This window comes from Nothobranchius furzeri, chromosome 6 (assembly GCF_043380555.1).
Source record: "Nothobranchius furzeri strain GRZ-AD chromosome 6, NfurGRZ-RIMD1, whole genome shotgun sequence".
Taxonomy (NCBI): domain Eukaryota; kingdom Metazoa; phylum Chordata; class Actinopteri; order Cyprinodontiformes; family Nothobranchiidae; genus Nothobranchius; species Nothobranchius furzeri.
This window is the reverse complement of record NC_091746.1, coordinates 23,096,276-23,121,977: the sequence shown is the minus strand read 5'-3', so window position 1 is coordinate 23,121,977 and position 25,702 is coordinate 23,096,276. Positions and strand designations below refer to the sequence as shown.

General features: G+C 44.4%; 1 protein-coding gene and 1 long non-coding RNA gene across 3 annotated transcripts in view; both read right to left on the bottom strand.

The window, feature by feature from the left end:
* Window positions 1-6,027, bottom strand: part of hap1 (huntingtin associated protein 1) — a 17,924-nt gene extending 11,897 nt beyond the window's left edge. Inside the window, exon 1 of the mRNA XM_054743975.2 lies at window positions 5,644-6,027. Within this exon, the coding sequence (XP_054599950.2) occupies window positions 5,644-5,797 (154 nt within the window). The 5' untranslated portion in view covers window positions 5,798-6,027. The remainder of the gene's footprint in view (window positions 1-5,643) is intronic.
* Window positions 6,028-10,250: 4,223 nt separating this feature from the next.
* Window positions 10,251-24,808, bottom strand: LOC139070267 (uncharacterized). 2 transcript variants are annotated; one of them, XR_011520805.1, is made up of 3 exons: window positions 24,673-24,808; window positions 18,152-18,267; window positions 10,251-10,465 (listed from the first exon to the last, which is right to left on the bottom strand). It is a non-coding gene; the product is annotated as an uncharacterized lncRNA (long non-coding RNA). The 2 variants fall into 2 exon arrangements; XR_011520806.1 differs by lacking the exon at window positions 24,673-24,808 and adding an exon at window positions 24,560-24,624.
* Window positions 24,809-25,702: the final 894 nt, after the last annotated feature.

Sequence of the window (25,702 nt, the reverse complement as noted above, 5' to 3'; positions counted from 1 at the left end):
ATCAATGCCGGCGCGTTTCGCAAGTGAATTTGGTTGGTTGTGTGGTTGGTGTCCAAACATGAACCTGAAATGGTTCTCCATGCCTTTATCTCTTCCCGTCTAGATTACTGTAACACACTCTTCACATGTTTTAACAAAAAAGCCCTTGACCTCCTTCAGTTGGTCCAGAACTCTGCAGCGAGACTCCTAACCGGAACAAACAGAAGAGCTCACATCACTCCTATTCTGCTGTCTCTGCACTGGTTACCCGTTAACCCAATCCTGACTAGAACCTTCAGGGCTCTACATGGCCAGGCTCCTCCCTATATTACTGAACTGTTAAAGCCTTCTGCTCCAACCCGAGCCCGCAGGTCCACCCACCAGAACCTCCTAGAAGTTCCAAAGACCAGATATAAAAGTGGAGGTGATCGCTCCTTCCAGACTCTGGAATGATCTTCCTTCATCCTTATGCAGCATTGACAGTCTGGACACTTTAAAAACAGCAGAAGACTCTTTTATTTTACCTAAACCTTTTATTTTCTTATTTTTAACTCAAAAGTTATAATTTTTCATCTGTTCATGAAAATTAATAATTTTATTACTTTATTTTTTCTGATGTTAATCTATTTATGATTTTATTTTATTTTGTTGTGATCTATGTGAACCACTTTGTGATTCTATGTCTGTGACGAGTGCTTTTAGAAATAAAATTTACTTACTTACACCAATAAAGGCTTGTTAATTTTGCCTCAGACCTCCTTTTGCCCAACACTCATGGGGATCCCTTGGCTGAAGAACACCAGATAAAATTTCTTACACCCCTGCAGCACTTCCAGCATTTTTTCTATTTTCATGCAGTTTTTATGATTTGGTTTTCCACGAACTACAGCAAAAGAGAAATACAAATGACTGTTTCTGAGTAATTGGCCCAATTGCACCATGGATGTGAAACAAACCGAAGACATATGTTCAGTAAAAGTGACTCGGGGTCGGTTACAGAACCAGTTCCCTTTTCTCGTGTAAACGTTGAGTTTAAAAGATTTCTGTGCAGTAAAATAATTAGATGAGTTAGAACCAGGGTGGAAACAAAGTGGTCTGATCGCTGGTGCTGGTATCCAACTGTCCTTATGGTGCCCAGCTATTCAGATCAAGTCTCCATGGTAAATTGCATCACATCTCAGGGATTCATGGGGTTTCCTTGACAAAAACGGGGAGAGGAGCAGCTCAAAGCAAAGTCGATTCAAGGACAGATGGACCAGACTTAATGATGACCGCTGTCTGGGTTCGTTTTTATCTTTCACTGCTGACAGTTAGGGTTAGGGTTTGTCTGAAGAACGCTGCAGCAGAGCCAATCCTCTGGGATGTCCTGGTGAGAAAGTCTAAAGTCAAAACTCCTCTAAAAAAAAGTCTTGTGACAAATGAAAGAATGATGATCAAAAGTTTAAATAAAAAGTTTATGGACCGAAACTTCTCGACCCAACCAGCTAACGTGTACTTTAACAGCAGAGGAGACCCACCAAGGCTGGAGACTGAACAGTACTGGACAGGCATTTGGGAGAAGGAAGTATCACACAACAGCAATGCTAAGTGGCTAGCCTCTGTAAGAGAGGACCACAGCAACGTCCCTGAGTAGAAGCCAGTATCCATCACTGTGGCAGACATCCAGGAAAGAGTCTCAGGTATGAAAACCTGGACATCACCAGGACCTGACAAGATCCATGCCTTCTGGCTCTAGAAGCTCACTGCACTCCATGATCACCTGGCAGCACAAATGAACCACCTGCTAAAGGATGGGACTCGCCCTAAATGATTAACTGGAGGCACAATCCTGATCATGAAGGACCGTTCCAAGGGAACAGTCTCAAGGGAACGGTCGCCCAAGACTGCAAAGCCCGACACACCAACCTGTGTACGGCCTGGACTGTTTACAAGAAAGCCCTCGACTCAATGCCGCACTCATAGATCATGAATGCTTGGAGATGTACAACATCAACAGGACTCTGAGAACCTTCATTGCAAACTCAACGGGTCTGTGGAAACCCACCCTCGAGGCCAACTGCACAACACAACATAAGAAAACATAAAAATTCTGTCTAATAAAAGAATGAAAGGGAGCAGATAGAAGAGAAACTCTTATTCATTTTTGCCCCTTTTCTAATGTGGCAATACGGGAGATGTCTATGACCTGTTGACGCCCAATATGGCAATTGTACCTGCTCGAGTGCAATCCTGCCAACAATGCCAAATGTGGCAAGGTGGAGAAACGAGGGCCCAGGCAGGATTCGATCCCCAGACTCCCGGGTGAGAGTCATACGCTCTAACCAGTCAGCCAAAGGGACATCCCCTTGGCCAAGTAGCCAGGGCGCATGATCAATCGGGACACTGTGACAGGACGCTCACACGGTCACATCTTCCCCCCTCTTTCCACAAGCACGTCCTCGAGCTCCCGCGCAGGGTGCCACAAACTTCACATCCATGGACCTACTTGACAGTACTACATGGATCCTGCCGACAACGCCAAATGTGGCAAGGTGGAGAAACGAGTGCCTGGGCGGGATTCGATCCCCAGACTCCCGGGTGAGAGTCATACGCTCTAACCAGTCAGCCAAAGGGACATCCCCTTGGCCAAGTAGCCAGAGCGCATGATCAATCGGGACACTGTGACAGGACACTCACACTGTCACAGTAAGATAAGGAGTAAAAGAAAAAGTCTACCAAAAAAAAAAAAACTAAAGTAAATATATAACAAACACAACAAGCTACTTAAGTTCACACCCATTACAACTAATAATATTAGTTCCCTTTAACTTGTATATTCTGAAAAGCAAGTAATTAAAAGTGTTAATTTTTTAAAATATGCTTAATGACCCAGAAACCTTAGTTTCCATGTTTAAGTCAGTGTGATGCCATAAACTACAGCTGTATAGTGCCCAACTCTTTAACTCTGGTTCTGAACTTAGAACTCTCTTCTTACAAACAGCCTGTGAACACGGATCGGTGATAGATTTAAACTGGCCTTCCACTTAAGTAAATCTTTCATTTTAATGACTTTATTTTTTAAAAAGAGAGGATTAGAGGGGACTGGCAGACCGGGGTGGTGGTCCCCCTATTTAAAAATGTGGACCACAGAGTATGTTCCTTCTACAGGGGGATCACACTTCTGAGCCTCCCTGGTAAGGTCTATTCAGATGTTCCGGAGAAGAGGGTTTGTCGGACTGTCGAACCTCGGATTCAGAAGGAGCAATGTGGTTTTCGTCCTGGCCGTGGAACACTGGACCAGCTCTAGACCCTTAGGGGGTTCTGGAGGGTGCGTGGGAGTTCGCCCAACCAGTCTACATGTGTTTTGTGGATTTGGAGAAGGCGTTACACCTCATCCTCCGATGGACCCTGTGGGGGGTACTCCGCGAGAATGGGGTACCAGGCCCTTTAATACGGGTTGTTAGGTCCCTACATGGCCTGTGTCAGAGCTTGGTCCACATTGCCGGCAGTAAGTTGAGCTTGTTTCCGGTGACAATTGGACTATGCCAAGGCTGCCCTTTGTCACCAATTCTGTTAATAACTTTTATGGATGGAAGCCACCATCCACCAAACCAGTAGATCCGCCCCTGCTCATGACCTGTTTCCTGCCAGAGTGTAGAACAGGTCAGAAAAAGGCTTCTGCTCCCCAAGTAACTAGAGCTAAATCCCTGAAGGTACACAAATGGTTCCCCTAATACTCTTCCTGTGGATAAACCTGGTTGAATTAGATGTACTTATGACGTCTGGTTTATTAAGGGGATCAGACAAGGAGGATGACCTTCCAAGAATAAGATTTACACTGGCACTACTTTGTTCTCCAAAGCTCTGTTGGCTTTTCTGTCCTGGTGTTTGTTAGGTTGTGAGTGACGGTCACCAGTCAACAATAGAGGCAACAGCATCAACTGGATGTAGTCGGTATAACCCTGCACGGCTCAAAACTAAAGATGTTCAAAATGCACTGAAAACAGTCCCATAAGAACCTCAGAATGCAGATAAAGTGACCTTGCTTTATGGTTAGAGTGTTTGTTTAGATGGCCGTATCGCAGAAAATGTCGCCAAGAGAACTAAAAAAACACCAAATACTCATAAAAACACAAACGAAGAAAATTCAGAGAGGAGCAACAATAAATAAATAAATAAATCCAATTAAAACAAACTGAGAGAACCAGGAACAGAGGTTGTCCTATCTAATGCTGATCCTGCATCTTTCTCACGCACACACACTTACACACACACACACACTCACACAATCACACACTCACACACACGCATGCACGCACACATGCACACACACACACACACACACACACACACACACTCACACACACGCACGCACACACACACACTCACACAATCACACGCACGCACACACACGCTCACACAATCACAATCACACACACACACACACACACACACACACACACAATCACACGCACACACACACACACACACACTCACACAATCACACGCACGCACGCACACTCACACAATCACATACACACACACACACACTCACACACACACACACTCACACAATCACACGCACACACATGCACACAATCACATACACACACACACACACACACTCACACACACACACTCACACAATCACACACACACTCACACACAATCACACGCACGCACACTCACACAATCACATACACACACACACACACTCACACACACACACACTCACACAATCACACACACACACACACTCACACAATCACATACACACACACACACACTCACACGCACACACGTACGCACGCTCACACTCACACAATCACAATCACACACACACACACACACTCACACACACACACACAATCACACACACACACTCACACAATCACACACACACACACACACACACACACAATCACACGCACGTACACTCACACAATCACACACACACACACACACACACACACAATCACACGCACGCACACTCACACAATCACAATCACACACACACACACACACACACACACACACAATCACACGCACGCACACTCACACAATCACATACACACACACACACACACACTCACACAATCACACGCACACACGTACGCACGCTCACACAATCACAATCACACGCACACACATGCACACACGCACTCACTCACTCACACACACACACACGCGCGCGCACACACACGCACAAACACACACACACACACTCACACACAATCACACTCACACATGCACGCACACACACACACACACACACACACACACACACACACACACACACAGTGGGAAAAGGGAAGAGTGGCTTCTCCAGTTCAGGGAGGAGGGAAGTCTGGGCCTCTCTGCTATCGCTGCTGTCCCGTGACCCGACTCCAGATAAGCGGAAGAGAATTGATGGATGGATGAATAACCTGAAATGTGCTGAGGCACCAGATTGAGAACAGTCTTTCAGACGTTCAGGTACGTGATGCATCGTCTATGACATAATTCCAGCTGTTCAGCTATTAAAGCTCTTAGATAACCAAATCCTAGGCAGCCTGCAGAAGTGAACTGGCAGTAACATCGGATTTGGTCCATTTTTAACACAAAACTCTTTTTTTCTGCAGTGGCCTTCAGCTCTGCACATCATTAACCCCCCCACCCCACCCCACACACACTCCTGCTTCTCACCTTGTGTCACCTCCTTGCAGAGGCTTTCGTTGTTGTTATTATTGTTATTGCTGTTGTGGCGTTTTAGGTCCTCCTCCACTATTTCATCCCCCAGACTCAAGGTGCTCCTCTCGTCTTCCTCCTCCTCGGACACCGAGGAGCTCCACACCTCCATGGTAACTGAAGAAAGCCTGCCCTCTGTCCTCTCTTCTATGAGCCAAGTCCTTCTTTAGACTCGATCTGCTGCGTGTTAGCTGAGTTTTGTCTCTCTAGCATGATTCCTGCCGTGTGTGAGGACAACAAACCGCTCGTCTGAGCTGCTGGGTGATAATATATAATCCCTCTGACTGTACGGGACCATCTGTCGTCACGCCTGCCTCCGTTCACCTGGCCACGTTGGCCTACCAATCAAGAACAGAAGATGAAGAAGAGGAGGGGGGGGGTGAAGGACAGACCTGAACCGTGAAGCAGACTAGAGGATGTTCTTCTGTCTTTCTACAGTCACAAAAAACCAGTCCGATTAAACTGGAGGGATGATTCAGAGTGGGATGGAGAATAAAAGGATGCAGCACAAAGCATGCCCACCCCTGTGAGTGTAGGAGATGGTACGTCCCGCTGATGCCCACATACGTAACAGCAGCTCTGCATGATACTGGTGCAGAAAGAGACACACCCACAGGGTTCTGATGGAGGCAGCCAGGGGCTTCAGGACATCTGGAGGTGGATTTTGCTTGGTTAGTAAAAGTTAGCTTTCTCTGATTCACCAGAGCACTCATCAATCAGACCCAGGAGCTTCCAATCAAATATTAACCTCCTCATTAAACTTTAAACAACAAGCCGTCTCGCTTCACCGCTGCCGCCACCACGCCAGTTTCACCACTTCATGCCTCCCTGTTTACTGGTGGCTGCAGGAGAAAATTCCTCCAACCTGAAGTTCTCAGTTAGTGACCAACAAGAAATAGAAGGAAGTGATGGTCCGAGGACTTTGACCAAAACTAGAAACAATCACCTGCATCCAATAAATAACAGATCCAATCCCAGGGTTTTTACGGATTTCATGGAAAAAAGAAGAGGAAGCCCAGGGATGTTGTTTGCTTCCTTGTTCAGGACAAAACTACCAGAAGAGTCTTGTTTGCATCAGATTTGAGTAACTGATGACTTTCAGTCAGAAGATTAATGGAAAAGCAAAAGGAGACTCCTCCTGAATCCTCTGGAGCGGAGATTTCAACTATGTTTATGTATTTAGCAGACGCTTTTGTCCAGAGCGACTTACAAGTGATAATCGGCATGTTGCCCTTGAGGCTAACAACAACAACAACAACAACTTGACATCAATCATGGAGAGTAGGGAACAAGGAGTGGACAGAGAGGGGGGACGGGTGCAGGGAGGGTGCTAGTTTAGAAGATGCTCTCTGAAGAGCAGAGTCTTCAGGAGTTTCTTGAAAATTGAAAAGGAAGCCCCTGTTCTGGTAGTGCTTGGTAGGTCATTCCACATTTGTGGAACGATGCATGAGAAGAGTCTGGATTGTCCTGAGCGTGGTGTAGGCATTGCTAGCCGACGATCCTGTGATGACCGGAGCGGTCAGACCGAGACGTAAGCCTTTGCAAGAGGATTCAGGTAGATGGGAGCCGTACCATCTCGGACTTTGTATGCTAGTATTAGCAATTTGAATTTGATGCGTGCTGCTAGCGGTAGCCAGTGGAGCTCAATGAACAGAGGGGTGACGTGTGCTCTTTTTGGCTGATTGAAGACCAGACGCACCGCTGCATTCTGGACCATTTGAAGAGGTCTCACAGTACAGGCTGGAAGACCAGTTAGAAGGGCATTGCAGTAGTCGAGGCGGGAGATGACAGTAGCTTGCACCAGGAGCTGGGTGGCACGTTGTGTTAGGTATGGTCTGATCTTTCGTATGTTATACAGCGCAAAGCAGCCTGAACGAGCAACAGAGGTAACATGATCTTTAAAGGTCAGGTGTTCATCAATCACAACACCCAGATTTCGAACTGCCTTTGAAGGAGCCAGAGATAGGAAGTCATTTTGGATTGAGATACTGTGCTGTATGGATGGTACATGAACTACAGGATTCTGCTGCTCGTTTCCTTTTAAGTTCTGTGCAACAATAAAGCAATAAAACAAAATCAAACCTTTCCCAAGTCGGAATGTTGGGGAGCGTGTTTCAGGACCAAGATTCAGGTCCCATCTTCACAAGGAGCACCAGAAACTCACTCAAATCTACCTTACACATGTGTGGGGGGGGTACCTCACTGTGTAGCTTACATGAGGAGGAGAGCTGGAGACAGACCAGCAGGAGAAGTGATAAACACCATATGCTTCCTGGCTGTGTGGACGGCTTAGACTGTCCCCGTCCTCGTCCCCGTCTCTGTTCCAGCTCCATGTGGGATTACAGAGACACGAGCCAGTATCACACGCAGGTTAAACTGTAATATTCATGTAAGCCACCAGTTATTATCTTACTACTGACTTCTACACAGAACACTGAAGGCAAAGAAATCGGGGTGGGGGGGGTCCAGGACAGGATGTGACATCATCTCCACATTTTTACTTGTATAACATATGAGGAGCAGCAGTACAGAACCTCTACTTCGAGACAACCTTTGGGTCTAAATATAAACTCCTGAGGTGTTTCTGCAGCGATTGCCATGCTAACGATGTCATCATGATGTCACAGCTGCCGCTGGCATTGGCAACTTGCTGACCCTCAGCATTAACAGCTTAAAACATGGAGGCACTGTCAGGTAACTGGCTTTGATGACACCTGACGTATGTGTGTGTGCGTGCGTGTGTGTGTGCATGTGTGTGTGTGTGTGTGTGAATAAAAGCTTATTGTGGATGTTTGGGGTTTTAAAGAGTTTTCTAGTAAAAAGTTCCTTTCTCTTGTTTCTAAATGTGAACTCTGACGTAACCAAAGGGAGTTGGAGGCCAGGCTGCCTCGGCTCGGTGTGGAGAGTGGCTAGTTTTAGGGTAGAGAGGTCGTATCAGCTGGACCGGCTCGCTGGTGTCTGGGTCGGATCCAGCTCACAGAAGCCCACATGAGCTCCAGAACCAGATGACCAGATCTCCCTCTCTCTCAGCTAAACTAGGTTACTGAACGGATATTAACGAGTATGAGACCACTGACAGACGCTCATTAATATTAATATCATATTAACTGACCTATACTACTTTTAACTGTCTGGTACACGATAGTAATCTGTACTATATTGTGATGCTAGCACACAAGTTAACTCACCTGCTGCTCCCCCGTTTCTCCCTCTGGTTGGTCTCTGCTCTCTGGGGCGAGCAGCAAACTCATAACTTCATGGTTCTCGTCCATCAGAAGTAGAATTACAAACATCTGTGTCAGAGCGCCCTTAGAGTTCTGGGTTAAGCTGACAGGACTCCCTCAGCTGACGTCACTTGGTTTGGCAAAAAAATTAACTTTCTAACAAAAATGACTCGAAAAGCCTAAATAAATTGATGTTTGTGTAAAAAACTTTTAAAGCAAGTTTCTCTAAACAATGGTTCATGGGAGCCTCTAACCTGCTGTTTGCTCTTTAACATATATTAGAGGAGAAACTTGCTGCTGACAGGGCTGTTCATCGTTAACAAGCTCAGTCTGGTAACGTCTGACTCTGAGGAGTAATATTCACCCTCTGATGGAATATTCACTCGTCCAGTGAGGAAGACGCTGCAGCTGAGCAGCGGCAGCAGCGTCTGTGTGCTTCATGAGAGTAAACGCTTCACACACACGATCCAGAGCTGTGTTCAGGACATGGTGGCTGTAGGAAGGACGGTAAACACACCGCTGATAGAGACAGACGTAGCAGGAGTGTACAAGAAGAAATAAAAGCTACCACTATGGAGGTCTCACAGGAAATGATGTATTTTGTTTTACTAGTCAAGCTGCACGTCTTTTATTTAGAGTTTCTGGATGTTTTACCCGTTTTTTTGGGCTTCCTGTCTGTTTCGATCTGAGCTGCTGAGGTTGACACACACTGGGCGGTGTTGCCAACCGTTCCCAACGACTTTCTGACCCCTAAAACTGTAGAATGAATTTACCACGTATTCTGGAAGACATTCATATAAAAGGCAGGAATTCAAACAAGATTCAGTCCTGAAATGTTTAACGTGTTTCCACAGCGCCTGCCGTTGATTAGGCTGAAGGGTCGGTAGAAAACGGCTCAACTCACAGAAGTACTTGAAAGTTTCTTCGATCTGCTGGTGTGTGAGTCCCAGAACGGCCGCTGGTGGCAGCAGGGGGGTGTGCAGCCAGTCGTCAGTGTCATATCCAAACACGCTGTCCGCTCGAAGGGTGTAGTTGGGTCGACTTTCTGACAGGAGACTCACAATCTCCAGCTCTGGAAGGTCTGAGCAAAGATCTAAACACAGGACACCTTCATGTCATTCATCAGTGAGAGAAATCCATTTCAGCCAGCACAGGTCACCTGTGGTGCCACACTGCCCTCTGCTGGTAATTCAGGTGCTCCCTTCCAGATTATTCCTTAGAGAAGGAGAACCTACCGGTTAAAGTGGACACATCGTGCTGGGACTGTTCTCCCAGTTTGCTGAGAGGCTCGGGGTCCACATCCACGGCCCCCGCAGCCTCCCGGTGTCCCTCATGGAGGGAGAGGGCTGACTGGGAGTCCAGATGGTCCCGTGGGTGCCAGGAGGGAGGAGAAAGATGAGCAGTGAGAGATGAGCAAGGAGAGGAAGCAGAGTGGGACAGCTTGCCTGGGGTGAAGAGTTCAGGGTGAGGACAAACTTGACTGTTTGGCGCCCTCTGGTGGCTCCAAAAGGGTGGTGTCTAGGTCGCTGGAGCCAGGCTGAATCAGCAGCTAAAGTCTGGAAGAAGAGAAAGTAGAAACGTTAAAAGAAGCACCGATGTTTCTGCGACGCTGGAGCTGTTTTCTCGTGTAAGATCTGAACTCTCCAAATATTAAATGTTTTTGTTGGATTAAACAGTCGTAACAAAAAAGATCATGTCCCCACCACCGATCAGGTTCTCTGACTGAACATTATCCTCCTGTGAACGGGAACAGCCGAATGCTGCCAGCTCACCTGGAAAAGCCATGCTTTTATGTGCAGAAGCAGGTAAAAAAGATGGGAATGGTTACATCCATCAGGATTTTCATTTCAAAGCCATTCAGAAGTTTGGGTCCTTATTTTTTCTGCTGTTTATGTTTATTATTATGATGATGAGCTGTACTCATACTCCTAGGATTACTGATACTCAGATACATGAAGCTTTTGAACAGAAAGCAACATTTCAACAAAGATTTATGCAGAAATCTTTTACCAGCACCAGGTCCAGATCTTACGTACGTTCTGCTTCTCTAACGCTTCCAGCTAAACGTTGAGCTTTTGTTAGCCGGGGAACAAAAACACGCCAAATGATGCGTGCAGATTTTTTGAGATAACGATTCCTGACACGGTCCAAGCGGCTGAGGTTTCAGCCGTGTGTTAGCATTAAAATGATGCCTCTTGTTAGCTGAAGTTACATAAAGACTTGGTGAGCTGCCCAAGCCGAGGACAAAGGGGCACTTGATACTTCGGCCCAGTTATTGCATTCAATAAAACATGGTGGCCAGAGGGCAAAGGCCTGGTTACAGTGACAGCTACATGGAGGAGGCACAGGAGGACGATGCTTCAGGAACAGCAACTAGAATCATCATCATCATGTCCACATCCAGCTGAGGCCCATCTGTTGCTCTGAACCAACAACTCACTCACATCCACCCAACACACACATCACCTAAGATTTACAAAAGCAGCACTAAATCAAAGCTTTGCACTCCTGAACTCATCAAAACGGTCTAATCTTTGCACGTCAACATAAAATCCGTTCTGAGCCACTAAAACCCACCGGTGGTGGTCCGTTAGTCGAGCAGCCAAATGAGACACGGGCCTGTTGGCTACTGAGGAGTGAGGCGAAGGGATAACGTTAAAAAAGAGCCTCTCCCCATCTTCATATTCATGTCCATTTACTGTTCTAGGCAAGAAGCCAGCAGAGAAAAGTCAGCTGAGTAATCATCTCCGACGTCTTTGGAGCGGAAAGTAAAGAGGCTCCAGAGCAGATTAGAGCAGCAGCCTGAAAAACGGGCTCTAAATGTCACCGGGATGTTTTAGAGTGCATCCACCACCACGTTTAAAGTCATTCCCACGGGAGCAAGTTACGTTTACTTCAGTTAACGCAAACGAGCAGGACTTTGTGGGCGGAGTTCCCCGCTGCAGACTGATGGAGGAAAACCACACTGGGAGAAGCAGAAGCTGTGCTGATGCAGGAGAAGAAACTGACCTTCATAGCCTGCTGCAGCAACCATAACAGACCTGTTTCCACTATCGGAACCTCTGGGTACTTTAACTGGACCTCTGCGGTGTGCATGTGTCACATTTTCACCAGGCCGTCCATAAAGAACCACTTTTAGGGGATTTCCATCGCTGGGTCTGGTTATTTTTGGTCCGGTGTGCTCCGGTATGGGTCTGGAACTTTCAGGCGAGCTTTTCGATCGCAGTTTGGGCCGTGGCATCGGCAGGTGGGGTTAAACGAACCGCCATGTGCTATTTTATAAGTTGTGCAACTAAATCACTGTTGACTTATTTAGTTCGAGATAGTGAGCGAACGCTTCACAAGGCCAAAATGTTGTCATTTCATTGCCTCACCAGAGGAAAATGAACAGTGTTCAATGGTGGAACTACTGGTGTCTGGAACTATCCGAAGCTCCATGGCCGACGTTCTATTGAATCCTGTGGGAGTGTCCCAACTCAAAGGGTCTGGCATGAAGGTGAGACCTTCATTCAGAAGGCAGACATCACGGTGCATTCAAAGGGCACGCCGTGGTGGGAGTATGTCGCCGCAGCGTGCCCTTTGATACTGGCTAGGGTTGTCATGGTAACCGGTGTAGCGGGAAACCCCGGTAAAAAGTTTACAATAATAATAACCGTCTTGTTTTTAAAAAATAAATATTATATCGGTGGATTACCGTGGCTGCGGTGTAGGCACAGTGACCCTTACCAGCCACCGTATCATCTGCTGAAGTTGCCGGCGGCACATGCGCACTTTGTTGTTTACAACCAAAACTGTCTTGAAGCTAAAGCTGAAATAATGGCCAAAGGAGTAAGTAAGTAAGTAAGTAAGTAAAAGTTTATTTTTAGAGCGCCTTTCACAGATATAAATCACAAAGCGCTGTACAACATGATTAAGATCAGGGCAAATACCTGTAACCAATAAAAACATCAGAAAACAATAGCAGTGATAAAATAGAAAATAAAATCATGAGTATAAACAAAGTGAAGGTGTGAACCCGAACAAAGCCATCTTTTAGAACATTTAGGGAGGGAACGCCTGGATGAAAAGGTGAGTTTTTAGATGATTTTTTAAGAAGGAGACGGCAGCGCTCAGGAGGACATTTTTTATCCCTCAAAGAAGACAAAGTGGGAAGTACGGGCATTTTGTGGATATTTGAAGAATTCCAAGGGACAGTTGATAGAAGACGGCTATCCTGTTTGCTGCACGTGCAGAAAAAGTGTCTGTGAAAGGCAGCAACGCTTCAAATCTCATGACACATCTGCGTGACCATCACCCACAACTCTACAGGCAACGCAAGGCAAGCTAACGTTAGCGTTTTAGCTAAAATGCGTGATCCGAGGATTTGGGTTGAGGGAGAATGCAACGAGTCGCTATATAAAGAAGCCGCAGCGCCGCTACCTGCATATAAACCGTGTCGCGGACACCCCCATGTTGAAATGACGCTACGCATTACGGGGCTCCCAGGGGCAGATAAGAGTTGGTCTCTCTCTGAGAATAATTATGAATTTATGACATTTTCCCAAATCTGCAAAGCTCACTGGAAGGACACAAACCGAGGACAATATTTTCCTGATATAGGGTTTATTACTCAAGTAAGGGTAAAAAAGTATCTGATTAGAAGGCTACTTGAGTACTGAGCATCATCTGGTCTAATATTTGTAAAATGATGACATCAAACAGACAAAAAATAAGAAGTTATGGGCAAATATTGGTATTTTAAAGACTAAAGGGAAAAAATTTAAACAAATAAACAACATAATTACAAAATAACACATTTTAGGCAAAATTTTGACACAAACTGAGGACAATATTTCCTGACATACAGGGTTTATTTAATTGTGTGAAAATGTAGCACGTTTAACAAAAAAGCCGCGATAATACCGAAAACCGTGGTAATTTTGGTCACAATAACCGTGGGGTTAAATTTTCACACCGTGACAACCCTAATACTGGCTTTAGATTCCTGTCAGGGAGTAAGGGACACTGTATGTGGTTACCATGGTGACACTGAGCCAGTGGCAGCAGCTTTTACTTTTCCCTCCTAGAACTTCTACAGTTGAAAAATCTAAGCTGTAGGTATTCTGTCACAGCTAAGAGCACTAAAACAGGAGCTGCCATGTTTCTGTAGTCTGTTGGAATTTCAGGCAGCGTCTTCAGGACTGATCTGGTTTTACTTTTACTCCTCTAGGACCACTTCTGTTTGTGACGCCATACTGAAGAATCCGTTTTACTAAAACAGGGTTTCTGTTTCATGATGTGGCTTCAAGTCATATCAGAGTAGGAAGAAGGTAAGCAGAGAAGGCTGCCGCTGACCTTGGACCAACAGAGCTAAACTGGCACCCATCAGCGCCTTCCAGGAGAGTGTGTACGTGAGCCGAAGCACACAGGACGCACAAAGGGACACCGCCGGGGGGGAGGGGAGCTTCCTAAACACAGGGAGAGTCCAAAAGGCTCCAAACAGCTTTTATTCACAGCTCCTGGCTGGTTTCAGTCACAGAAACACGACAAGAACAACAGCTGGTGATTACTGTTTGCAAACCAAAAATCCCACTTATTCAGATTTAAAGTGTTGTAGATGCAGATCAGCCTTTAAAGCACAACCAGAGTCCATCTTTGTGCAGCCTCCAGCCATCACTCACACACTTTACCCTGACCACTTCAGCTGTGTTCATTTCAGCTGATGATACAGTTTAAAGCAGGGGTGTCAAATATGCGGCCCGCGGGCCGGATCCGGCCCGCAAGCGGGTTAAATCCGGCCCGCAAGATGGTTGTGTAAACTTTATTTTCATACTTTACAATGTAGAGTGAAAATAAACTTATCTTTGTGAGCAAGTTTTCTCTGTAATGAGTATAAATAAAACAAAGCTGCGCCCAAGGCTCACACAAGAACTTGAATCACATCCTGAAGTTGGCCGCCACTCAGGCTGTGACTTCTGATATTGATGTGCTGCTGAAAGCTAAAAGTTGTTAAGTAAAATGAGTCAAATATACTTTAAGTGCTGCAAGAAACTGATCTTGCCATGTGAACTGTAAGCTCTTTGAATCACTAAGGAATGTTTTTTTTTATTTGTTGATTTTATATATATATATATATATATATATTATATATATATATATTTTTTTTTTTTTTTTTTTCAAATTTTCAAGTACACTTCAGGTGTTGTACTTGTACTATTTTGGATACACTGTCGTCAGGCTCCAGCCTTGTTTTATATTGATTGTATTAAAACAAAGAAAACAATCAGAAGTTTTTTATTTATTTACCGGTCCGGCCCACTTGGGACTAGATTTCCCTCAATGTGGCCCCTGAGCTAAAATTAGTTTGACACCCCTGGTTTAAAGCCTGTTTGTTTAGTAGAGTTTAAGGAAACCAGCAGCAGCTAACCCTAACCCAGCCGACAGAAGGAGCTCTCATTATTCCTGTGGCAAGGTGCAGGCAGCCACAGCTCAACCATAAGTTCACCAAAACAACTTATAATAATAAGTTGACTAAAGTCGGTGGAATCGAGATGAAACTGAAATTCTGCAGCTCACATCACTTAAAAACCACACGAGAGGCGCGAGTAAGGAAAAACGTTACAACATCCAGTGATTAGGTTAAAGAAACAAACACAAAACAGATCCAAACGGGGCAGCAGCAGCTCAGGAGGTCGGGCGGGCTGTCCGGTAATCGGAAGGTTGCAGGTTCAGTCCCACCAGAGAATGCCGTCCTTGGGCAAGACGCTTAACCCGCCTTGCCTGCTGGTGGTGGTCGGAGGGACCGGTGGTGCCTATGCTCGGCAGCCTCGCCTCAACCCCACCAGCATGTGAATGTGCGAATGACTGATTGAGTTGTAAAGCGCCTTGGGGGGCTGTAGAACCCTAAGAAGGTGCGATACAAATACAGACCATTCACCAGTCAGCGCCACAGGAAAATTCACCACGCGTTGTTATAAGAGCCAGAATCACCCAAGGCTGTAACACACAGGTTTGTGGAAATGGTTTCATGCCTTTAGTCTCTCGATGCTGCTTCACGGATGTAGCTGCAGAGAAATAAGGATTTATCATCTATAATCCTACCAGAATTGACACACATGCTGACAAAGTCTGGACCTGTGTGGCCTCAGGTCAACTTATACAGCCACCGGCTACAGCTGCTCACTAGTCCGTTTGCAAAGGGTCACAAAAAAAAGGGTTGATTCCATCTTTACCCAGGCAGGTTGTCTAAGGAGGCTGAGGATTACTCAGAAGAGTCCCATTAAAGGTGTGGAACATAAGAAAAACATGTTCAAATGATCCGTTCTGATTATAATTCATGCAGGCTGAACATGAAGATAGTCTCCTACACCTATCTCCTGCAGTAGCTTCTGATAGAAAACAGACGGTGAAACTCTAGGATAGAAAATCCTGACAGATCTACGTCACACTGTCACTAACATTCATGGACTCACCCATCTGGACTCACAACGAGGAAGCTGTTGTTGGTTTAGCGTCCATCCCAGACTCTGTTTGCTCTGCAACGTTGATGGTTTATCTCCACAAATAACACAGGCCTGGAGGAGTTCTGCTGTGTGGTGGAGTTGCTAATGCTAATGGTTAGCTTCTGCTGTTTCCTGGACGCTAAACCTATTGTGAGTCAAGATGGGTGAACTCCCTTGACACTGAATAACACGCTGAAACCAAAAGGTTGTGAACGAAAAAGATAATTTCATGTAATATTTTATTCTCGACATCGAAGAATCCAAACAAAACAAAGTTTTCTGAACTTTACTCTGCATCTGAAACACACACACACACACACACACACACACACACACCAATCAAACCGCAGATGTGTGTGAGTAGTGGTTCCTGCTCACACGTATTGCTTAGCAACATCAGGTCTGATTGCTCAGGTGACTAATAAACAAAACACACGTAAATAAGAATCCCGCTGACTCCCCTGCCTCTCTGCCTCACACACAACTTTTCTTTGTTTTGTGACCAAACGTCTGATCTGTAAACCTGTTAGCTTACAGGAGCCACCATCATTAGGATGCAGTGATGATGATGATGATGATGAGGAGGAGGACCCAACCCTAACCCAAACCAATAAAAACAACCCGACAGATGTCATCCTGTAGCATGACATCACATTTAAAGGTTTGTTCTCTGAACTAACTTTGAGGCCTTGGTTACGGGAACAGTCGAGTTAATCATTAGCAAGTCAGTCTGACTGAGCCAAGTTCTCAGCAGGACACGTTTACAGGTCTTTACGAGTCACATCGGTCAAACAGGAGACTCCAGCTCAAGCTCAACCTTCAGGCACCCTGATTCACACACACACACCAGAAACCACAAATCCAGCAGCGCTGACGTCATTACCAAAGACGAGCCGTAAAGGAAAAGTCGCACGGAAAAGAGCGGGAGAGGCTGTAAATACAGGATTACTCATTTTAGGAAAATTATTCAGTAATGTGAGCAGAAATGAAGAGAAGCAGCATGGGAGAACGTCGTTGCCATGACAACTGTGAGAGCTACATCACCTCCTCGTGAACACAAAGTTGTCAGAAAAGTCTGGACAGAACCAGATCTGGTCTCGTCTCCACACACGATGCTAACACCTGAGCATAACTAACAGATCAGTGACACTTCTGCGACCTTTAAAAGTGAAAGGAAGCTCTAAAGGTGAAGCTGAAACAGTTCCTCCAAAGTTCAGACCCAACTGTGAGCAGGACTTGGGTGTTAAAGCGTTCAAAGACCATTTCAGAAGTGTAAAACGTTATTTCACCTGAAGAAAAGGTGAGATCTGACTCGACTTCATCCCTTTTCTGATGTTTCAGACGTAGGTTTCACTTAAAAGTCTCGACTCTTGAAGGTGATTGGCCACACTGACTACAAATCTCTAAATGAGTAACGAAGAAAAAACAAAGCCGATTAAACCGACTCTGCTTTACATTATATGCCAAAGTACTTTTGATTAAAGAAAACATCAGAAATAAAAGCCATTCCTGATCAACTACCAAAATCAACATTTATTCCTGAACTTGTCAGTAAGATTTAGCATTAAAGGTCGGATTCTGGGTCAGACAATGAAAGTGACGGTTCTGTCGATACGATTCTGCAGCAAGGTCAGAGTAAAAGCTGATGGCAATAACAGGACGGTTTAGTTGTGTAGGAGATGAACGTCCAAACTGCAGCAGCATCACGCTGCATGCAACATGCTAATAACAAGAGCGCTAACAGCACAAGAGCAGACTTACTGAGCTGCTAAAGTTGTTAACGTTGCATTTGACGCTCTGTGCAGGAGAGCTTCTTCTAGAGTATTCCCGGTTAGTGTTGCTGCACCGGCCGGCTTCTGTCCCACCCTGAGTGTGTCCTGCCAGGAAGGGAGAAAGCAACTGTGAGGCGGGGTGAATGTGGGGCTGACATGGGAATGAAAGAGGAGGAGGAGGAGGAGGAGGAGGAGGGGCATCCAGGGAAAGGCACGCTGCTTAATCATACTGTGAGCTTCAGACACAATAGAGAGACAAGCTATTTAAGGCACACCTTTAATATTCTTTAAAATGGTAGAAAAGCATCACCTAAGGTCAAAAAGTTCCTTTGGTTATCCTTCCAGGTTTTCAGATAACTAACAGGTGTAAATCAAGAGAAGTGGGCCGGCTTCCCTAAAGCCTGAGACGCAAGGTTATGGAGTCACGTGCTTGGCTCTGGTTACGGTAACACCGATCCAACTAGTTTAGCGGTGGTTAATGTTTGTGTCTGGTGGGGTACAAACTCCTGTTTGTGTGGACATCGATTCCATTGATCAGATCATAGAAACGTAGAGGCAACATGGGCTGGGGCTTTCTATCAACGCTGTTGAAACTGCAGGCCGCCATCTTGGATGGGTCACTGGTCACCCCCAGTGCATTCATTAGGCTAGAAAGGACAATAGTAATCTGACATAATCAGTTTTCAGTGGTACACCGGTTGTTGGAAACGTAGACCGCACAAAAACAAACCCAGTCGCTCACTCAGCGTCGACTCGGATTAGGTTTTGGAGAGTGAGGGATCCCTTCCAACATGGTGGCGAAGTGGTTACACTCCGTCTCTTGTGGCAACTAGCGGTTTGTTTCATTAGGATAAAAGTGCTTTTCTTCTGAAGCAGACCCGCTTTGATTCTGATCGCTGGTTGAATGTGGGACTACTTTCTTTTGAACGTCAGCAGTAAAGCGGCTCTTACGTGATAGTTTTAGACCAATGCCAAGTAAACGTTTAGTAGACAGGAAGCCAACATAGCGGCGTACTCAGAGTCAGAAAATAGCAGAGATTATGATTCGACTGCCTTAGAAACTCGTAAATTAGAGAACAAAACTTATGTTAATGGAAACGTGCTTATTGTAATATATCAGGGGACAAAAAAGCTCCTAACAGTTAGCATCTGTGTGCATTTTGAAATTCCCACAGTCCAGAAGCTCTTCTGTCACTATTTAAATGAATGCTCCCAGTTTAGCCTGTTCCCATTGCTGCTGGCTCAAAGCTGCGTGGCTGTGCACCTTCAGTATTTAACATAAATGTATGTTTGCACTCAGAATCTGGAGCTCTGTGATGCTAACCCTGTTTTTCTGAGCAGAGTCAGGAATGTTTTCCTTGAGCGACGTCCCTTCCGGTTTCCAGCCAGAGGCGCTGGTTTCAAAGAGCAAGTCACCCCCAAATCAACTTTTATTTTTGCTGATTAACTATATAAACGAGTGTCTAATTGTGCTGTAGACACATGTATTCAATAATTTGGCACTTCAGTGCATCTTGGTTAAAATTTAAATATTCTACCTAAAACTGTCAGTGTTGTGCCGTCGTCAGGGAAAAATTCTGCACTGTATTTGAATTTAGATCTGCTACCGCTATTGGCTAAGAGGTACACTATGATGTCAGCTGATACATTATGATGTCACAATTAGGGTTGTCACGGTAACCGGTATAGCGGTAAACCCCGGTAAAAAAGTTGACAATAAAAATAACCGTCCAGTTTTTAAAAAACTATATTATCTCGGTGGGTTTACCGTGGCCGCGGTTTCGGCGCGATGACCCTTACCAGCCACCGTCGCTTCAGCTGAAGTTCCCGCGGCGCGCACACGCACTTTTTAGTTTGCAACGGCACCAAAACTTTGAAGCTGAAATAATGGCCGAAGGAGGAGACGGCAGCGCCCAGGACATCCATCAGCCCTCAAAGAAGACTAAATCGGAAGTATGGGCATATTTGGGATTTCTGAAAAATGCTGAGGGACAGTTAATAGAAGACGGCTATCCCATTTGCAGAACGTGCAGGAAACAAGTGTCTGCAAAAGGTAACACTTCGAATCTAATGGCACATCTGTGTGACGATCACCCACGTCTCTACAGCCAGTGCAAGGTAAGTTAACATTAGCATTTTAGCTGAAATGCATGACGTGAGGACTTTTGGTTGAGGGAGAATGCAACGAGTCACTATATACTGCAGCCGCAGCGTCCTCTGCCAGCATTTAAACCGTGTCACGGACACCCTGTTGCTGGATGAAGCATCTTATTTGTTGATGATGAAGAGGAATATACAATTAGTTCCTTGTCATTGATTTGTTTACTTATTCAATGCCATTTATACTTGAACATTTGGATTTGATTACATAGTGTAGTAGTTATTTTAGTAATTTGTTTAAAGTGGCTATTTGTTTTAAATACATATTTTTTAAGGTTGACTTGTACAGTGCTCAAGTCAAGTGTGGACTGGAGTTTTAGATTTTCATTTTGATAATGAAGAAAACAAGTATATGAGAAAACAAGTGGTGTTTCTTTGATTTGTTTACATATTGTTTATGTTTTGAATGTTTGGATTTGTATAATTTAAACCTGCACTGACTACTGTAACATGTTCCAGAAAAATAAGCTATTTGTTCCTTTACTTGTGAAAAGTTGCACTTTTGCTAAGGCTTTGTGTTATTTTAGGTTTAATAAACACTGTTAAACATTTTCAAAACTATTTCAGTTTGTGTAGAACAGGACTATCAATGCTTTCTGAACATATGCAACACCGTTTAAAAAATACCGCGATAATACTGAAAACCGTGATAATTTTGGTCACAATAACCGTGAGGTTAAATTTTCATACCGTGACAACCCTAGTCACAATGTCATTGTGAGCCTGTGTGTGTGTATTTGTTAGCGGCTCCGCCCTCTCGATCTGCCAGGCAACAGCATTTGTTGCATTTTTCAAACATGGAGTGGGAGTGAAGTAAGTTTCTTGTAGGGGGTGACTTGCTCTTTAAACGGATGAGCTAGGAGAGCAGAGAGCAGTAGCACCTTTTTCTGTCAAATATCTTCCTTTTTAATGAAAACATGAAGTTTAGACCTGTTACGACATAAGGGCTTCAACGTGTGTTTAACGTGAAAGACGCACCTTAACCTGAAGCCTGAGAGTCTGACACGGTCGGAAAACAGGTCACCACTTCGCTCTTCCTCATGCAAACCAGGTCCTGCTCTCAACCAGACCATCCAGACGCTATCCTGGTGTTCAGCTGTTATCAGCAACACAACGCCGAGTCCACTTCCCAGCACTGCTGGTCACTGATTTACAGACACTAATCAGGGTTTGATGACTCTCTGAAACACACCTGCTACGTGTTTTATTACCCGACTGACTTGTGGCGGTTTGTTGGTTTTCTTTAAAAGCAGCAATCTGAAGTTTCGCCCTTTTCAGGAGTTATCTGTGATGTTTTAGACACGTGCAAAAGGTTTGCCTTTGTGCTGTGATATATAATGAGAGCAATACGTCACTTTAGTCATTCTTAAGCCCGCCCCCTGTCCCGTACATTTGACCTGCTGGTTCTGGTTCTGCTGGGCTGTGATCGTGGTGTCCAGCTCTGAGATGATGCTCAGATGTTCTGATGGAAACTTTGATAGATCTGTGATGTTCTCTGTGTGTGCGTAACGTTTAAAATGTCTGCTCACCTGCAAGCGTCGGGGCGAATCCAGTCTGTCAGAATGACCAACAGCCTCTCCGTCAAAATAAACGGTCAAAACCCAAAACTATCCGCTCAACGCGATCCCTGCCTACATTTTACTTTGTTGCTTTCTTGTGCCGATAGCATGGCAGCCCTTCACACAACAGGAGTGGACCATTTTCTGCAGGTTTGTAATCTCACAACAAACAAAGCTGCTTCCGTTGTTTATACACCTAGCTACCTCATCACGCAACGCACTACGTCACCTGACAAAGACCGACTGGCAAGAATCTGGTGATGCTAAATATATCACAATATGGGAGACGATGGGATATATTGGAAAACTAAAAGCCAGACGATATGTCATTTTTATTAAGAGTGAATTTAGTTGGAAAACTCGGAGCAGACACTTCCGAGACACGTCCAGTTTTATCTCGGGATATCCCGGTTCTGTGTAGCGTACCCAAAGGTCAAGTATTCACATGAAAAATGGCCAGAAATTTACTTTTCATTTGGGAACACAAACTGCATCACACATCCAGGGATGCATCACATCTGTCTGGCCTCCAAACAAGAAAAACAAGGATCTGCCACATGCATCCAAATAAGGAGCCATAATAAGTGGCTGGAACAAAAGTCATGCAGACTTTCTGCACGCACTCTGCATGAAGAAAATGACTTTACAACTTGATAGGCTGATATAATCGTCTCTTGTTAAATCCCAGAGTGTGTGAATAATGTCTGCATTAATCAATGATGTGTTTAAAATTAACATTTGTCCTGCAATCATTCATTTCAGATCTTAAACTACACCAGATCAGTGCTTGTTGATTTAACTAGTTAATCTATCAGTTTACTCATACCTCATGAGAATAATATTAAGGTTTAAACTTCACTTCACACTCAGAGTTAACCTCTCTGACTACGAGTGAAGGCGTGGTTTCTGAGGTATTTTGGTAACGCCCTCTTAAACGTGTCAAATTCTGATTTGTCTAAGTTTATAAACAAAAGTTAATAAAAGCTAGAACACTTCCAGGTCTAGTCAGTCTTCACTTGACCAGGCCAATCAGGTGAACAAGCATTTTGAGACCATCCTATCTTTTGACCTCAAGGTCAAAGCCTCTCTGCAATGCTTGTGAGTGATTTTAGACTCAGCGTTTCTTTTAAGTCACCGAACACCTCAGACACAAAATAGACACTCCAGCTTCCTGCCGTCCCCTGAAGATAACCCAGACTAGAAGGGTCATGCTCTGAGCTGCCTACGGGCTTCGGTACCAGAGGTCCACGCCATCAGCAGTGTCCATCTCGACCTCCTGACCCCCTGGATCACACAGGGATCTTCACACAAGTGGGTAGACTCGGCACAAATTGTGTCAAATGGTTTTATAAACAAACTTTAGATTATCAAACGTACAGACAAACAGATTTTAAAACCCAGACTCCACAAACTCTCAGATACTTAAGAAAGGTTCTGCTAAAACATCTAGCTCACTTTCCATCCATCATCTGTTATCTGCATGACCATCATTTCATTCATACTTTGTCATGTACATAAATTAGTTTAGGGAAATAGAATCAAGGTCATTTTTATAACTATATTCTTGACTCTGTCTGCATTAATGTGGTGTTTATGGTCCCTGAACAAGTCAAAGAACCTAAAGTCTTCTGATTAAACATTCAAAGATCAATCAATATTTCAAATTTATTTGGAATATCACATCTTATACTGACCATTTATTATAAATGTAGCCAATCCTTAACGCTACATCTGTCAGTATGAAACTGCTGCCACCTAGCAGTCGGAGATTGAATTACACCAACCAAAAGAAATACAGTGTAAGTGTGTGTGTGTGTGTGTGTGTGTGTGTGTGTGTGTGTGTGTGTGTGTGTGTGTGTGTGTGTGTGTGTGCGTGCGTGCGTGCGTGCGTGCGTGTAAATTCTCAACAAAGAATCAATAGACTGCTTTAAAATATCAATTCACAGCAAAACATACTGCAATATTTGATTCCATCGATGTTTTCTTACATCTCTAGCATAACAACAACAACAACAACAACAATAATAATAATAATAATAATACATTTCATTTGTATTGTGCTTTACATTTAAAAATCTCTAATTGCTTACAGAAATACATAATAAATACATAGATGTATTATTTTGTTGTTGTGAACTGCTGCTCTGGGATTTTATCTGACATGAAGAAAAGCTAAATGTCTTGTTGTCTGACCTGTACCATAAACACAGCTGGTAACACCGTTAACACACACACACACACACACACACACACACACACACACACACACACACACACACACACACACACACACACACACACACACACACACACGTGGCCCAACAGTGTGTCCACATAGGTGCAGCTCCTGTGAGTCACGAATGTTAGCCTCTACCATCAAACCCACAAGTTTTCACCAGTTTTAGTGACTTAACTATCAACTAAATCACTGTGAGCCACAGAAACCACACCTAATAAATAATAACTATATATATTATTTTTTAAGTAAATATTCTGTCAAACTTTTGCGTTTAGCCAAAACTTTTATTAGAATAAGCAACACCAGAAAATGTCAACAAAACTAGCTAGCTAGCTAACAAGTCACGCATTTCATTCGAGTTTAAATTAAATGCCTGTGACGGAAATGTACATTTATTTATACGTTAGTGAGATCCTAAAAAGAAGTTAGATGATCTGACCCACAGCATCTAAATGCCACTGAGGATGTCCTCCCAGAGGCGTTAGCCCAGAAGAAGCGTGACCCACGACCGCTGAAGAAACGTCATCAGTGTGTAAATAAAGACAAACTCACATGTTCTCTTCAGCCCGCTCTGGTCAAGGTCGTTCTCAGCTCTAAACTTTACCCTCAAGTAAACTTGGAGCTCAGCTGTCACTAACGGAGGAGTGCCTGCTGCACGCGCGCGCGCCCGCGGCCCACTCGGTCATCCTGGCCGCAAGGCCTCATGGGAAATGTAGTGTCTCAACGAAAAGGGCTCTTCTAGCAGGACTAGACAGGATAGTTAAGATTGTAGGTTTTTAAAGTTACCAGCTAATACATTAGGACCTCTGAGACAAGTTAGAGGACATGTTGTGTTATTCATTCATGCAGGTGTGTCCTGTGTCGAGTTTCCTCCTACAAGTGTAACCTGAGCAACTGAAGCATGGCTGCTTTTCAACCAATGTTTTCTAATTTTCCTACATGTCTTAGGTGTATTCCCTTCCATCAGCAGCTGCAGCTTCTTCAAACCAGCTTCTTTTGTACCACATGTGACTTATAAGGAACATCTGGAGAGGCTGTTATTTTTAGCAGGATCCGTGTCATATATGACTGGAGCAAAGTCTGATCTAATTTAACCCTGAGAGCCAACACACACACACACTCATAGTGTGGGTCTATAGCGCCCTCTAGTGGCGTGCTACTGAACTATAAGAGTCAGAGACATGAGTTTGTTTGATTTTGACATTTTTACAAAAGGCTGTTCTCAAACTTAGACATCCTAATTTATATTTAAGCATATTATTTGTTAACATTTAAAAATGTTATTTCAGACGACTAAATCTAAACATTCGGCTTTATTATGACCAAAGAAAAAACGGTTAGCACAAAAAATTGCCTAAAATCTGTTGAATGAATTTCTATGTCAGACTTCAGTCTTTCAGCTTTTTATAAGTCGTTGTTTTGCTCAAATCTGGTTTGTCTTCGAACTCTGCAGCAGCCTGATTGTGTGATATGACTGATTAATGTGAAAATAACCAGCTTTATGATACACATTTCTTAATTAGAGACTAAACTAAAGCAACCTATCACAAAGCTAAGTGTTGCTTTTATCAGGAAACATGAA